Source organism: Podarcis melisellensis, assembly GCF_964234715.1.
Source record: "Podarcis melisellensis genome assembly, chromosome: 12".
Classification (NCBI taxonomy): Eukaryota; Metazoa; Chordata; class Lepidosauria; order Squamata; family Lacertidae; genus Podarcis; species Podarcis melisellensis.
This window is the reverse complement of record NC_138544.1, coordinates 43663905-43677488: the sequence shown is the minus strand read 5'-3', so window position 1 is coordinate 43677488 and position 13584 is coordinate 43663905. Positions and strand designations below refer to the sequence as shown.

The 13584-nt window shown below is 42.8% G+C and overlaps 1 protein-coding gene across 1 annotated transcript in view; it reads right to left on the bottom strand.

Annotated features, from left to right (window-relative positions):
• CCNY (cyclin Y) overlaps positions 1 to 13584 on the bottom strand; it is a 104303-nt gene that overhangs the window by 20160 nt on the left and 70559 nt on the right. The window contains exons 3-5 of the mRNA XM_081882676.1: positions 12804 to 12838; positions 2149 to 2249; positions 125 to 160 (exon numbers count right to left, since the gene is read on the bottom strand). Coding sequence (XP_081738802.1) covers positions 125 to 160; positions 2149 to 2249; positions 12804 to 12838 — 172 coding nt within the window. The remainder of the gene's footprint in view (positions 1 to 124; positions 161 to 2148; positions 2250 to 12803; positions 12839 to 13584) is intronic.

The window sequence follows — 13584 nt, the reverse complement described above, 5'->3', positions numbered from 1 at the left end:
GGATTGGTCCTACACCAGGTATTATTGCTTGCACACATTAACTATAGGCAATTAAACAGAGGGTGAGAGGAAACTAATGAATGGCAGGGCGGGGGAATAATTGGTTCTCCCAACATAAACGTACCTGTTTCTGATGTGGTAATATATTGCAAGAGCTACACTGTAAAAGAAAACAGAGTGAAAATACAGAGTTAGTGATCTGGGTTACAAATTTAATGTTTTCTACAAAGTCACATTGCTAAGCCTTGACAACCATTTTTAACCTTCCGAGAAGGCTCAGGCAACCTGTAGGAACCGTTTCTTGCCAAGGGAGAGAGCAGGGATCAATAAACAAAGTGGTGGAGGTTAACCTGTAGCACGCAGGGCTAGCTCCCATCAATCTGCGCAGCACTAAATAAAGTGCTTCTTCAGATCTCTGAGAGAAGCGCATTTTAAAAGAAATTGATTCAAAAGAGGAGAGGGAATTGAAACCGCCAGCGGTGGCAGAGGTCTTCCGTGTGCCGAGAGCAGCATCAGGCGGGGGGGGGGCAGGTCAACCTGCCTCGCAAGTAGTTCAAGTGGTAGCTTGGGAATGCAATACTTTTAGGGGCATCAGTGAAACTAGCACACCAGCAAATCTAGTGCAAATGGAGCAGTGCATCCCAATATCCTTTGCAGCGCCACAAGCAAAGTGTAGATACTTCAACTTGCAAAATATTTTGGATAGGCCCTGGAGTTGCAATGGGGAGGAACAAAAGTGGAATGGGAAAAGGGGACAAATTGCAGAACTGAGGGATCCAGTGCAGAAACTTACAGAGAAGTCAAATGCAATTGCAGCAAGGAGGACAATTTCTGAACTGAGTGAAGGAGGGAGAGAGAGAACAGAAAGACAAACCAGCAATAGGGGGTATACTTGGTATAAGGATATCAGTTTGGGGAGAAGAGTTTTATCAATTGACTATGGAAAAGGAATAATAGCAGGTAATCTAGAGGAGGAAGCAGTAAGAACTATTGCTCTAACTGTGCAGAGGAGATGAACAGAAAACCTAAAGGAAGCAGAAAAACAGAGAAGATATTTTATAGTATCTACTTCTTGAACAACAATCTACTTCTATTATCAAAAATTTACTGTTTGCTAGTCTTATCTGGGCTTGCAACTTTCCACTGTGTCCTTTATAGACGTGTGTGTGTGTGTGTGTGTCTAGCTAGATTTTCTCCTCAAAAGGACTTTTACAAGAAAACCACTAGTTTTCCAATGCATCATGAGTTAACACAGACAGCACGATCCAATTATACTATGATTTGCCTTTTATGGGGTTTCAAAAGCTTTTGGGAGCAAATTGGGGAGGAGAGGGAAGAAAGGACACAAAGGGGTTATTTATGCCTCTTCTAGAAGTTTGCACTATTTTTTACAAACAAATATGCTAGCATTTCGGTGTCATAGTAATTGCAAAGCTCAACCACAACTTTTGAATATGAACACCAATGATGTTAATGGGTCAAAGGTTTATGGTGTGTTTGTATCCACATGTACATATTGAAAGTCTGAGCAGATAACTAAACACCTGACTGCAGCAGCAAAATCAACAGTTTCCTTGTGGAAAAACAAATGTTTGTGTTCATTGATGGCACAGTTCTTTCACTATAGCAGTTTCACAAGTGTACAATTTGGGTACAGCATACTTGAGCTGTACACTCATACAGTTATTCACATGGAAAGTTCAATGTGTACACAATCTTGTGTTGCTGTATACACAATAGCTGAACTGTACAAAAACACTCTTTCACACAAACACCTGTACGTGTGCAGAGATAGCTTGTACCTGTGTTCAGTTTAATGTGTAAAACAACAAAACGTAGAAAACTTCTGAAGCCAAATGTTGACTTCAAGCGTTCAGACCACATCTGAACAAGCCAGCAAGCATGTGGTTTATTACTGGAGTGCTTCATTCAAAGCAAACCCAGCTGTTTCGGACTACAACTCCCATCAGTTCCACCCTGCATGGCCAAATGGCCAAGGATGATGGGAGATATACTGCAAAAACATCTGGAGAGCACCCACCAGGTTGGGAAAGGCTGGATTAGGTCCTCCCTCCTCTTTTGGAGTGCCTCTGTTATAGAAGCAATTATGCAGAAATTACAAAAACAAAAAAACACCACCATACCCACCTTTTAATTGTATACTTGAGGTTGGGCTGAGTGACTGTGCTGTCATCCAGGAAAATAGTGGAACAGGAACTGTATTTCCTTCTCAGTTGACCAGGAGCATGCTAGAAGGCAAACATACAAGAATAGTGGCAGTGACGTTGGACCAAAGGCATTCCTTAGACAGCACAACACTGAGTAAACAGTTCCTCTCTGCCTCTTGCACACACACGTAGGCACACTCAAGTCAACAGGGGTCTGGGAATTCTTTTTTTTCAGGGCTTGGGTACCTCATGAATCACACAGAAATGAGACTTTGCTAGTTGCTCAATAAAGCAAATGGGGACAATTTGATTCAAACACACACACACAAAATGTTTGCATGGGTTCATAAGTAGAATGCAACCACCACACTTTCATTTCAAAATACAATGACTAAAGGACTGAAGAAACTGGTTTACTTATTATTTATTTCTTTAAAGGCATTTCTAAACCCCTTAGTATTTTTAAATTTTCTAAGCGGTGTACAAGAACAACAAAGCAACAAACAATATTATTAAAACAAAAACAGTAGTATAAAAGCATATAAAAAGGTAAAGGTACCCCTGCCCATACGGGCCAGTCTTGACAGACTCTGGGGTTGTGCGCCCATCTCACTTAAGAGGCCAGGGGCCAGCGCTGTCCGGAGACACTTCCGGGTCACGTGGCCAGCGTGACATCGCTGCTCTGGCGAGCCAGAGCCGCACACGGAAACGCCGTTTACCTTCCCGCTGGTAAGCGGTCCCTATTTATCTACTTGCACCCGGAGGTGCTTTCGAACTGCTAGGTTGGCAGGCGCTGGGACCGAGCAACGGGAGCGCACCCCACCGCAGGGATTCGAACCGCCGACCTTTTGATCGGCAAGCCCTAGACGCTGAGGCTTTAACCCACAGCGCCACCTGCGTCCCATAAAAGCATATAAACACAAATAAAAGGAGGAATGCAGGGAATTCCTGTAAATTATTTTTAAGGGTCTGGTTTTATGGGTGAGGAAAAGCCTGGGCAAAAAGAGAGGTCTTTACAAGATGACTGAAGCAACTGATAGTTGACATTTCACGTGTGTGAGATAAAAAGCCATTCTATATTACAGAGGAAACAAAAGAATGTACCTGCTTTTTGTTCACTACCCTATGATATTCTGCAGGCTGCAGTATCAGGAGTAGAACTTTTGAAATGATCTAAGTGGTCTATACAGGATCAGATTATATTTCAAGTAACTTGGTCCAGAGTTGTTCAGGGATTTATATGTTAACAACAAAACTGTGAATCTGACCCAGCAGCTCATTAGCAGTAGCTGATCACACAGATGCTCCACACAGCAAACCCAGCTGCTGTCCCTCTCCTGAAAAAGGTCCTCCATCAGAGCAATCAAGACCGATTTTGTCCCAAAACCAGGCCTGAACCCATACTGAAGTGAATCAACATACCGTATATACTCGAGTATAAGCCGACCTGAATATAAGCCGAGGCACCTAATTTTAGCACAAAAATTGGGAAAACCTATTGATTCGAGTATAAGCTGGTTCACCACACCACAAACCTGGTGGTGGCAGCAGCGGCGGAGGAAGAACAAGCAGCCCAAAAGGGCTGCTTTCAGCCTGCTCGTTCCTCTGGAGCAGCCTGAAAGGACCCTCACTCGAGTATAAGCCGAGGGGGGCTTTTTCAGCATAAAAAATGGGCCGAAAAAGTCGGCTTATACTCGAGTATATACGGTAATCAGTTTCCTTCAAGAGTTTCTGCAGCTGGACTGCTACCACCTGCGGAAGCACCTTACCCAGAAAAGGAGCATTTGTTACTGTGGCAACACACACACACACACCAACCACTCCCGGACCCACCTATCCAACTCAGCTAGCTTAAATAAAGTTACGATGCACAGGGGTCGAGGGAGCATGTTATACAAGCATTTGGTCTACCATTAAACTGATCCCACAAGACCAGGCAAGAAGTTGTGAATCTGTTATAATGGGAGCATTCAACTCAACAAGCCGACAAGTTATTTTATTGCCTAAGTTCCAATACAGTAGTACCTTCGGTTATGAACTGAATTCGTTCCGGAGGTCCATTATTAAGCCAAAATCGCTCATAACATGAGGCGTGCTTTTGCTAATGGCGCCTCCCGCTGCTGCCACACGACTTCCGCTCACATCCCGGGGCAAAGTTTGCAACCGAGAGCATCTACTTTTGGGTTAGCGGAGCTCGAAACCCGAAGCATTCGCAAGGAGGACGGTAAGTCCACTCTCCACATGGAATAGCTCTGCTGACCAACTACCCAAGGATGTGATGGAAAAACCAAATTAGCCTTCTTTGCCCCTTTCACCACCACAATATGTGTGACTATGCCATCTACCACATGCCCAATCAACTTCAGGCATCTCTGTACTCAGTCAACACTTCTCCATGAGACAAAAGAAAGGAAGATTTGAAACCAACAACAACAAAAGAGGTTTATCCAGCAAAGGGATTTTTCTTGAAGGAGGTCATCTTGGTTTACCCCATCTTCAGAAGTAAACAAATATGTGTCTTTCAGCAGAGACTTTGAAACAATTTCTTAATTTGGTTTTCTTTGGTCTTCAAACTGAAAAGCAGATAAGAGACCTATGCCCAGCCTACATAGCTAACAATGGATGCTACCGTATTTTTCGCTCTATAACACGTACCTGACCATAACACACACATCGTTTTTAGAGGAGGAAAACAAGGGAAAAAACATTCTGAATGAAACAGCGGATGTATCATTTTTGTGCTTCATGCTGTGGCCACAGACATGTGATCTGATGGTGAATTTGGGGTGACCCAATGCAAAAATCCTGAGAATCCCTGTGGATCCGTGCTTTGTAACCACGTTTTTGCACCATTGCAGCCCCAGGCAACAGTGGGTGTGTGATTTTTGGGGGGCAGGCTGTATGGACATGCTATGTGCTCTGATGGTGTAGCCATGGACATACTATTTGCTCTGAGGATCCATGTGGATCCATGCTTTTTAACCACGTTTTTGCACCATTTTGCCATTTGGCTCCAGGGACCACACATTCGCTCAATAACACGCACAGACATTTCCCCTTCCTTTTTAGGAGAAAAAAATCTGTGTGTTATAGAGGGGAAAATACGGTATATATATTCACAGCTCCATGTATGCCATGTGTAATGGGTACACTAAGAAGGTGTCCTCATCCCTCTGTTCTCACTAATCCACTCCCACTCCCAATGAATGACCATGAGAAGTAAGGGGTGTCCTGCTGCTATTTCATCATAACCTTTATTCCAGGACCAAGAATAAGCTGGGTAATATCCAAAACAGGATAAAGGGGGGGGGGCGGATTATTAGTAAGTATGCACCCATAAAGTTTACCTACTCCAGTCCACACAGGGCTGCATTATCAAGACTGGATACTGCAGCCAATAAATGTGCAAGTGGTGAACCAGGCTCAATTGTGGAGCTATTCATGATCATTGGAGCTGATGGGATTTGTAGTCCAAAATATTTGGAGATCACCAAGCTGGCAAAGGCTTTGTGCTAAGCAATCAGAGGATGGTGTGTAAATATTGTAGAAATACCTATTATCTGTGATGAAAGAAGGAAATGACTTAGGAGCCTCGCAACTTCTGTCCCACCCCCTGCTACTTTACACATCTAAGCCTCTGAACACATATTAGAACCAACAGGCTGACCCTTAAGAGAAGAAAAAACAGATCAAGCTGGCAAAAAGCTGAATTCAAATCTCATCGAAAGCTCTACATTAAAAAAAAACAACCCAACACAGAACAGATGAAGCTGAATCATATCGTGTTGGAATACCGGTCCACCTCAAGCCCAGTATTGTCCATACTGCCTGGTAGCAGCTCTCTTAAGGCTACTACTGCAGATAACTGAACAAGGGGCACTGGAATGTGAACCTGGGAACCTTGCAAATGCAAAGCATGCACTTTATTACTGAGGTATAGCTACTCCACACATTTGGATCATCATTGGTAAAAAGCAGCATTTTTATATTGAGCTACCGTCTTGCATGTCCCAGCGCGTCTTGCATGTCCCAGCGCCTGCCAACCTAGCAGTTCGAAAGCACCTCCGGGTGCAAGTAGATAAATAGGGACCGCTTACCAGCGGGAAGGTAAACGGCGTTTCCGTGTGCGGCTCTGGCTCGCCAGAGCAGCGATGTTACGCTGGCCACGTGACCCGGAAGTGTCTCCGGACAGCGCTGGCCCCTGGCCTCTTAAGTGAGATGGGCGCACAACCCTAGAGTCTGTCAAGACTGGCCCGTACGGGCAGGGGTGCCTTTACCTTTACCTACCGTCTTGCATAGCCAATGCTACAAATTTTATGGATCAATGAGGAACCCTATACTGGGAAAGGTGTTCAATCTACCTTGGTAATGGATAGTGGTGGCTGCTGGGTCCCAACTCCCTGGAATTTTGTGCCCTCCCTATACAGTTTGAGACCCATTGGTTTCAATGAGCATGAACTCTATGGCACTGCTATCTTCAACGCTACCACAATAGTATTTATTTCTAACACTTCTGTACAATGCCAACAAACATCAGCACCTCTCAGTTGTCCTTTCCACATTGCCTTTTTAAAAAGCACACTGTCTGTATTAGGAAAAATGAGAGAAAGCACTGCTCTGGAATTACAGTACAGGGGAGCCAACTTGCACTGCTCAGAGATACACCATGCACTTACGGAGGAAAAACATAAAATACAAAAGCACAAACCAACAACTCTAAAAAAACAAAGTTTGTCAGAAAGTGTGGACACCAAGTCCACTGCTACTTTATCCAAAACTATGAAGGGGCTTTACAGATAATTGCTTTCCTAGATCTCCTGGGCTTCTGCTCTCCTCTTCCACTATTTCCTTCTCTATTTCCATCTTCCCATAGAAGTAATAAGTGTACAGTTGGAAGACATCCTGAGGGTCATCTAGTCCAACCCCACATCTAGACTACAAACAACCTTTATCCAGGAAACTGGTGAAGATTTCTTGGAGTGCTGTTCATTATGAACCAAGGCAATTCCGAAAACCTTCATCAGATTCTGGGAAAAGTTGCTGTGAAGGTTTTATTTAAAGTCTCTGGGAACATTGCTTCCAGGCTTAGAGACTTTGATAAGCTGGTAACAATCTGATAAGCTTACAGGCTTAGAGACTCTGGTAAGCTGAAGAAAGGGTGTTGGCTACTTAAATACAATCATCATCACCATCTCCCCTGTGCTCCTTCAAGATACCTTTTTGTAAAAATAAATAAAAAGCAAAATGAAGCCAGGACTACTAGCACAAGAGGAAGTGGCAGCCTTGGCTCCGGTTCAGCTCGTGTCTGCTGGATGGGTGCCTATTGCAAATGATTGCAGTCTAAAAACATGCGTAATGAACCTGCAATAACCGGACTCAGGCCAAATGTCATTAGGGGCAAATATAATGACAGTTGACTGGTATATGTTGGTAGAGTGCCACTACCACACACCCCTCCTCCTCTTCCTCCTCCTTTTGAGCTGTGGCTGGTATTACTGTGCCCTTATTGTGCCTCCAGAGGAAATATATAGGAGGGGAGAGACTCCGCACCTTCATGCAGAGGGCCCACAGCATGAAAAGGAGGTCACCAGAGGGTCCCATGTCAAACCCTCCCCCCCCCACAAACTCCCCAGTGCAGCTGGCCCTGATCTGACTGCAAGAAAATACTGGTAGAAGTTGTTTCTACATTATTTCAGAAGGAAAGAAGAGCCCCACTGGTTCTGACCAAAGGTCCATCCACTCTGGACCTCATGTCTCAGAAGTCTGGCAATTGCCTCCTTCCCATACCATTACCATCAGGAGAATGTAACAAATGGACTGCTGGGCATTGCGTCCCAGGTTTGAAAAGGATGCGGTACAGATCCCAGGGCATGGGAGAGTCCATGGCTGAGGGTAGTGTTATAGGAATTCTAAGGTCTCAAATATAGAATAAATGTTGGTAATTGCACAAGGTAAACACACATGTCTAAAATAGTACAGGAGAGCAATCCAAAAGCCACCTTGGCTCTTCTAAAGACTCTAGATATTTCCTCTGCCTCCTTAATCCCCCTTGCCTGAGAACATGGGGAAGTTCCTGAAGAAATTCCTCTCCTGTATCTATGAACCTCCTTTGTATTAATTTTCATTGTTTGCCCAGATGCTCTGCACCGAAGGATGTCTGACAGGCATTCTGATTGTCTTATCAAATGCTCATGTTTTGTGTAAACTGTGTCTGGAACTATGTGAATCCTCAGGGATATCACACCTTGGTCTGCCTGAACCACAGAAACCCCACCTGATGTGTGATGTCATTTCTGACTGTTTGTAGAGGGAATGTCCTTCTTCTCCACTCCAAAATGCAAACCCTTAAGAGAGATGCTTCTTCTTGGTTCTGGGTCTCTCTTGTCTCCTTGCTAGGAGGGGAGGGAACTCTGTTGCAACAGAAAAATAAATATCTGCATTGCTTTCTCTGCATTTTGCCTCCATTCATTCATCTCTGACCGATCATGGACTTAGGGGACTCAGTCACTTGGGGAGTTGGGCAGCAAACCCAACCACCCCTATTTTTCTATAAAATAGGGAACTGTAATGCAGTTCCTGTGCTGCCAAGGTAGGAGTGAAACCGGAACTTGTGTCGGCAAAGTCAAGCAAACTTACATGCCAGGACGGAAACTTGCCCTTTCCTATCAGCAATGGCAGAGCCATCTAAAGCCACAAAAGGAAATGTAGGTCTCAAATCAGCAGCCTTACCAGCCAGATTCAAGCACCTTCCCTTCTGGGGGCACCAAGTTCAGCATTTTAGGGCTGAACTGGGACCCAGGCCCAGATGCCCCAACAGATGATCTAGTGGACCAATGCAGCTTTTCCTGGTTCTAAGAAGTGTCAGCCTTGAGGACCGATTGCTCTTCAGTTTCATCAACGTATCCCCCGATAAAAACATCCTGCCAACCTAAGTTCCCACTTTCCAGCCTTCCAAATACTCTGCCTCTGGAACCAGCCTATAACTACACTGCTTCCGGCCTACCCTGGGCCCAGTAAGTAGTATCTGAACAGGGCCTCAAGATCACAAGCTGTGGTTGTGGAAAGCATTGTAAGACAGCAGGCAGAGAAAATGGAAGCAGTGGTTTGTGTTTTGAGGATCAAGTTGCATTTGCCAGAAACTGAGAAAAAAGGCACAGCTTGGAAAACAAGAGTAACCTTCCCCAACACCTGCTTTCAAGTGGCCTTTAAATCACAAAAGAAAACCACAAAGGAAATGACCAGGAACCAAAGTTCTGACATTATTGCTAGGGGCATTTTCTTGTTTTGTCTTTGCCACAACGCATTTGGAACTCTGGAGATATATTGCTGCTGCTATTTGGCACACAGGTTCACCACTGTGCATCATTTTTGAACTTTCAAAGCCCCACTGTTTAGCTCTGTTGTAGCAGCTATTCTACTTTATTTTATTTTTTGTGGGGGAAATGTCTGAACAGCTCTAATCTTCAGCAGAATGCCTCTTATCAAAATCAGAACAGTCTGCAGCCTGAGAGTCACTGATAAAAATATTTTTAAAATGGACAAGCTCAGAAGCACTTGTAGTTCACTTTGCTGTTTTATCAATTCCTTTATGGCTGACAATTTTTATTCTAATGTTAACAGAATCTGGAGTATTTTAAGTTGTGTGCGGGGGTGGGAGGGAAAAGCCTTGATATCTCTACCCAAAGTACTGAAAGCCGAATAACAGATGACACAGTATCAAAAAACCAGGTGGGTTGAAAAAAGGGGCTATGAAAAGGTTTGGAGAGACAAAACAAACAGCAGTTGAGATCAGAGTACTTCAGACTTTAAGCATCATATAAAAAAGCACCACAAGGCAAGGAGTCATTTTCAAGTACGTATGATATGCTTTATTCAGTGAGGCAACACAGTCCAAAACTGGCTCTGATCCATACAAATCTTGGCCTTTTTTCCACTATGGTTTGGAATTATGTCCAAACCCAAGAGCCTTTGCTTAACCATGTATTACTTTGGAATCCAACCCGGATGCTTGCCAAGCTGCAAAGGCACAAGGTAAGAGCAACTGGAAAATAACACCGTGAGTATACTAGAAGTAGATGGGGGACGGTTGGAAAAAAACAAACTTTGGAAGAAAAAGACATGGTTTGTTCGCTCATCCGCAAGCAGAGCAGAGTCAAGATATTTTGCCAACTGATGCAAAGGATAAGATGGTGCCCTTCCTCATTCCATCTAAAGATGCTGACTGGACTGGCAGCTGAATCTTCTTTCAACACTGGTGGCAGGATAACATCCTTCATAGCACCTAAAGTCAGTAGGCCAGTTTGGGTGGCGTCAGGACAGGCAATTTAGCACACACAGCTCTTTCATCCCATAGAGGGGAATGGCTGAGGGCTTAGGGGGAACAGCCAGAGGGTTGCTGTCACTGCTGCCCAGCACCTGCCAACTAAGGTAATTACTTTGCCTGATGGCAAGGTCAACCCTATCTGTGACAACTTGCAGTTTGCTGATCAAACCACGGTTAAACAAACCATGGCTTCTTCACATTATGTGCAGGTACAACTATTAATTTATATCAGTTATCAGAAAATAGCCCGTGTTAACCCTAGACAATGCAATGTCAAACTCATTTTAGTAGAGGGCTAATATCCACTGACATATACTGTTTGCTGAAAAGACCTTGTAGCATCTTGGCTCCAGCTAGAAATCCTTAGTTACACTAGCTCAGGAGCATGGGGAAGCCAAATTGTTCTTCAGAATTACTGTCATAAATGACTCAGCTACCTTGATTACATTTAAGTTGCTTCCTTCCTTCAGCAGGTCTGATATTATTTATTTATTTATTCATTCATTCATTCATTCATTCATTCATTCATTCATCCTTTAATGAGTACCACTGCTGGAAAGAGGGAAGGAAGGAAGGAAGGAAGGAAGGAAGGAAGGAAGGAAGGAAGGAAGGAAGGAAGGAAGATGAGGCTTTATGAATTTTGGCTGACGTGATATGGAAGTTCAGCAAACAACATCATCAGGGGGTGATTTTCAACAAGAATTTCAACCTCTCTGCATGCTACAACTCCTAAGCACGCACAAACACACACACAGAGAGAGAGAGAGAGAGAGAGAGCGCAGAAAAAATGAAACTGCAAACACATTAACAAAATTACTTATATCAACATGGGGGTAAGGAAAAGAAAACAGGAGAATCTGCTCTCAGGTTTTAAAAGAATTTTTTTTCTCCATATTTCTCCCTGGTTCTGCAAAACAGTATATTTATGAGGAAAGCATATGGACTGTTGTCAAAAGATGAATTTTCACTTGCTGGAGTTTCACCTACATTTATATATTTTGGAAAAGGCCAGATATTAGGTTTAATATTATGTAAGTTTCTAGGAGCTGGGTGGGGGGCACTGGGGGAGGGAGGGAGGAAGAGAAAGAGAGAAAATGCAACACTCACATTCCTATTAAACCCTGATAACAAAGGAGTCTCACCTAATCCTAGGACCACCAGTTAGTAAATGTTTAGTACTTAGGGAAACACCCTTCAGTAAAAATACAAGCACTTCAGTTCCATCATCATCATCATCATTATTATTATTATTATTATTATTATTATTATTATTATTATTATATCCCAACCTTCTTCCCAAAAGGAAGCACAGGGCCATTAACCTCATAAAACAATTCATTAATCTTAAAACACCTGAAACATCAACTAGATCCTCGTCTGTAAAAATAGCTATAGCAGAAAATACTCCCCTAACACCAATCATACCCAAAGGCATGGATAAAAGGTAAGCTTTCAAACTGTGCCTGAACGTAGCCAGAAGCAGATTTCTCATGGGAGGGAGTTCCATAGGTGGAGTACTGCCATGAAGAATGTTCTGCCTTGTGTGGCTGTCCTCCTTGCCACCTTCACTAATGGAACCACGATCAGAGGACTTCCCACTGATCACAAAGTCAGGTCGGAAGATACTGAGAAAGGCGCTCCTTCAAATCCCTGGTCAAGAAGATACACTAGCAGCCAGTATAGTGTTTTAAGAATTAGGGTGGAGATAATTCCCTCTCGCTGACCCTAAAACCAGCCAGGCAGCAGCATTCAACAGCAGTCACAGCTTCTGGAACTTTTTCAAGGGTAGCCCCACTGACAGCACATTGCAACAGTCTATATAACAGGTTATTGGAGCACAGATAACCGATCATGATAGATGACACATGCATATTTAAATTACTGCTTTGCTTGACTACACAGCAAGATGGCAACAGATCAGGTCTCAAGTTGAATGCATTTTGCTGAGAAAAAATGATAATGTAGATATATGTATACTATTCACAACTGAGCCTAAAATTCATCTGCAAAACCATTCAGCTCATTTAGCCTCGTCACCCTACTTTTCTGTTCTAATATGTGGCAAGAAGAAGTGCATCTCCAGTCTAAAACTGCATCTAAAATGTAATTTTTGCACACTTCCTTGCCATAGGCTTCTGCAACAGATTCCTATAATACAGGAGGTCTCCTTCTACAGTCTCTAAATAACTTTTGGCACTCCACTGGCTGTACATTTAGACAGCTGATTTGCTTGAAAACCAGACTTTTAGATTTAATAGTGTAAACTCAAAACATGCTATTCAGCCAGAAAAAGTTGCATTTTTTTCACTTACGTGGTTTATAAAGAGACTCTTCCGCTTTTCTCTCACTGTGAAAACACAAAACACATTGTAGGAATGTTATATGAATTTGTTTGATTTTAGTTAACTCTCCCAACCACAGAATCTATCATTGGAAAATGAAAAAACTAAATTCAATGCTAAGTTAGTGAATAATCAAATGCTTGGCATGTGTAAAGTAAAACAAGGTGTATTAAAATTCTGCTTTCTAAATTAAATGGTGCTAATGTTATGTTGTACATTGCTTTGAGATGTTTAAACATTAGATGGTTTATAAATGCTTATAAACAAAACAAAAAAAGCACAGCCCATTTAGTTTAATTGTAACTTTGTTATAAACTCTAAGAAAGCTTTTGATGTACTTGAATGGCACCTGCCAATTAAATGTGTTTTTAACAATGTGAAAATGTTAACAGACATTGAGATTTACCCGTTAATAAACATCCTTGCAGATCAATTTCAAATATTTCAATATGCTAAAAAGGCAAACCAAAAGTTTTTGATACCAAATTAGACACAAGCTGCCTCCAGAACCTTAAACTATTTCATTCAGGACTACTTCACTCCACCATCCCCTTTTCTTCCATCAATGAATGGCTGATGCAGGACATATAACCAACATTCTAGAGTCCCCACACCTATAAGAGTTCCACCCCTGCTCCCCACAAGAATTCTTGAACATATCTCATATCATCTCATGCTGACCACATGGTGACCTTAGAACAAAATGCAATAATTATCTGTTTTATTTAGGTGCCAGGGACACCTAGCTGAA